This window comes from Myotis brandtii, unplaced genomic scaffold (assembly GCF_000412655.1).
Source record: "Myotis brandtii unplaced genomic scaffold, ASM41265v1 scaffold383, whole genome shotgun sequence".
In the NCBI taxonomy this organism is placed as follows: Eukaryota; Metazoa; Chordata; class Mammalia; order Chiroptera; family Vespertilionidae; genus Myotis; species Myotis brandtii.
In genome coordinates this window covers 1,137,892-1,138,103 of record NW_005364711.1, presented here as the reverse complement: position 1 = coordinate 1,138,103, position 212 = coordinate 1,137,892, and the positions used below count along the sequence as shown (strand labels likewise).

General features: G+C 67.5%; 1 protein-coding gene across 1 annotated transcript in view; it reads left to right on the top strand.

Annotated features, from left to right (window-relative positions):
* NOG (noggin) overlaps positions 1-212 on the top strand; it is a 2,543-nt gene that overhangs the window by 1,109 nt on the left and 1,222 nt on the right. Inside the window, exon 2 of the mRNA XM_005872564.2 lies at positions 2-207. Coding sequence (XP_005872626.1) covers positions 2-207 — 206 coding nt within the window. The remainder of the gene's footprint in view (position 1; positions 208-212) is intronic.

The window sequence follows — 212 nt, the reverse complement described above, 5'->3', positions numbered from 1 at the left end:
CTCTACGCCCTGGTGGTGGTCCTGGGGCTGCGGGCGGCACCGGCCGGCGGCCAGCACTATCTCCACATCCGCCCGGCCCCCAGCGACAACCTGCCCCTGGTGGACCTCATCGAACACCCGGACCCTATCTTTGACCCCAAGGAGAAGGATCTGAACGAGACGCTGCTGCGCTCGCTGCTTGGGGGCCACTACGACCCAGGCTTCATGGCCAC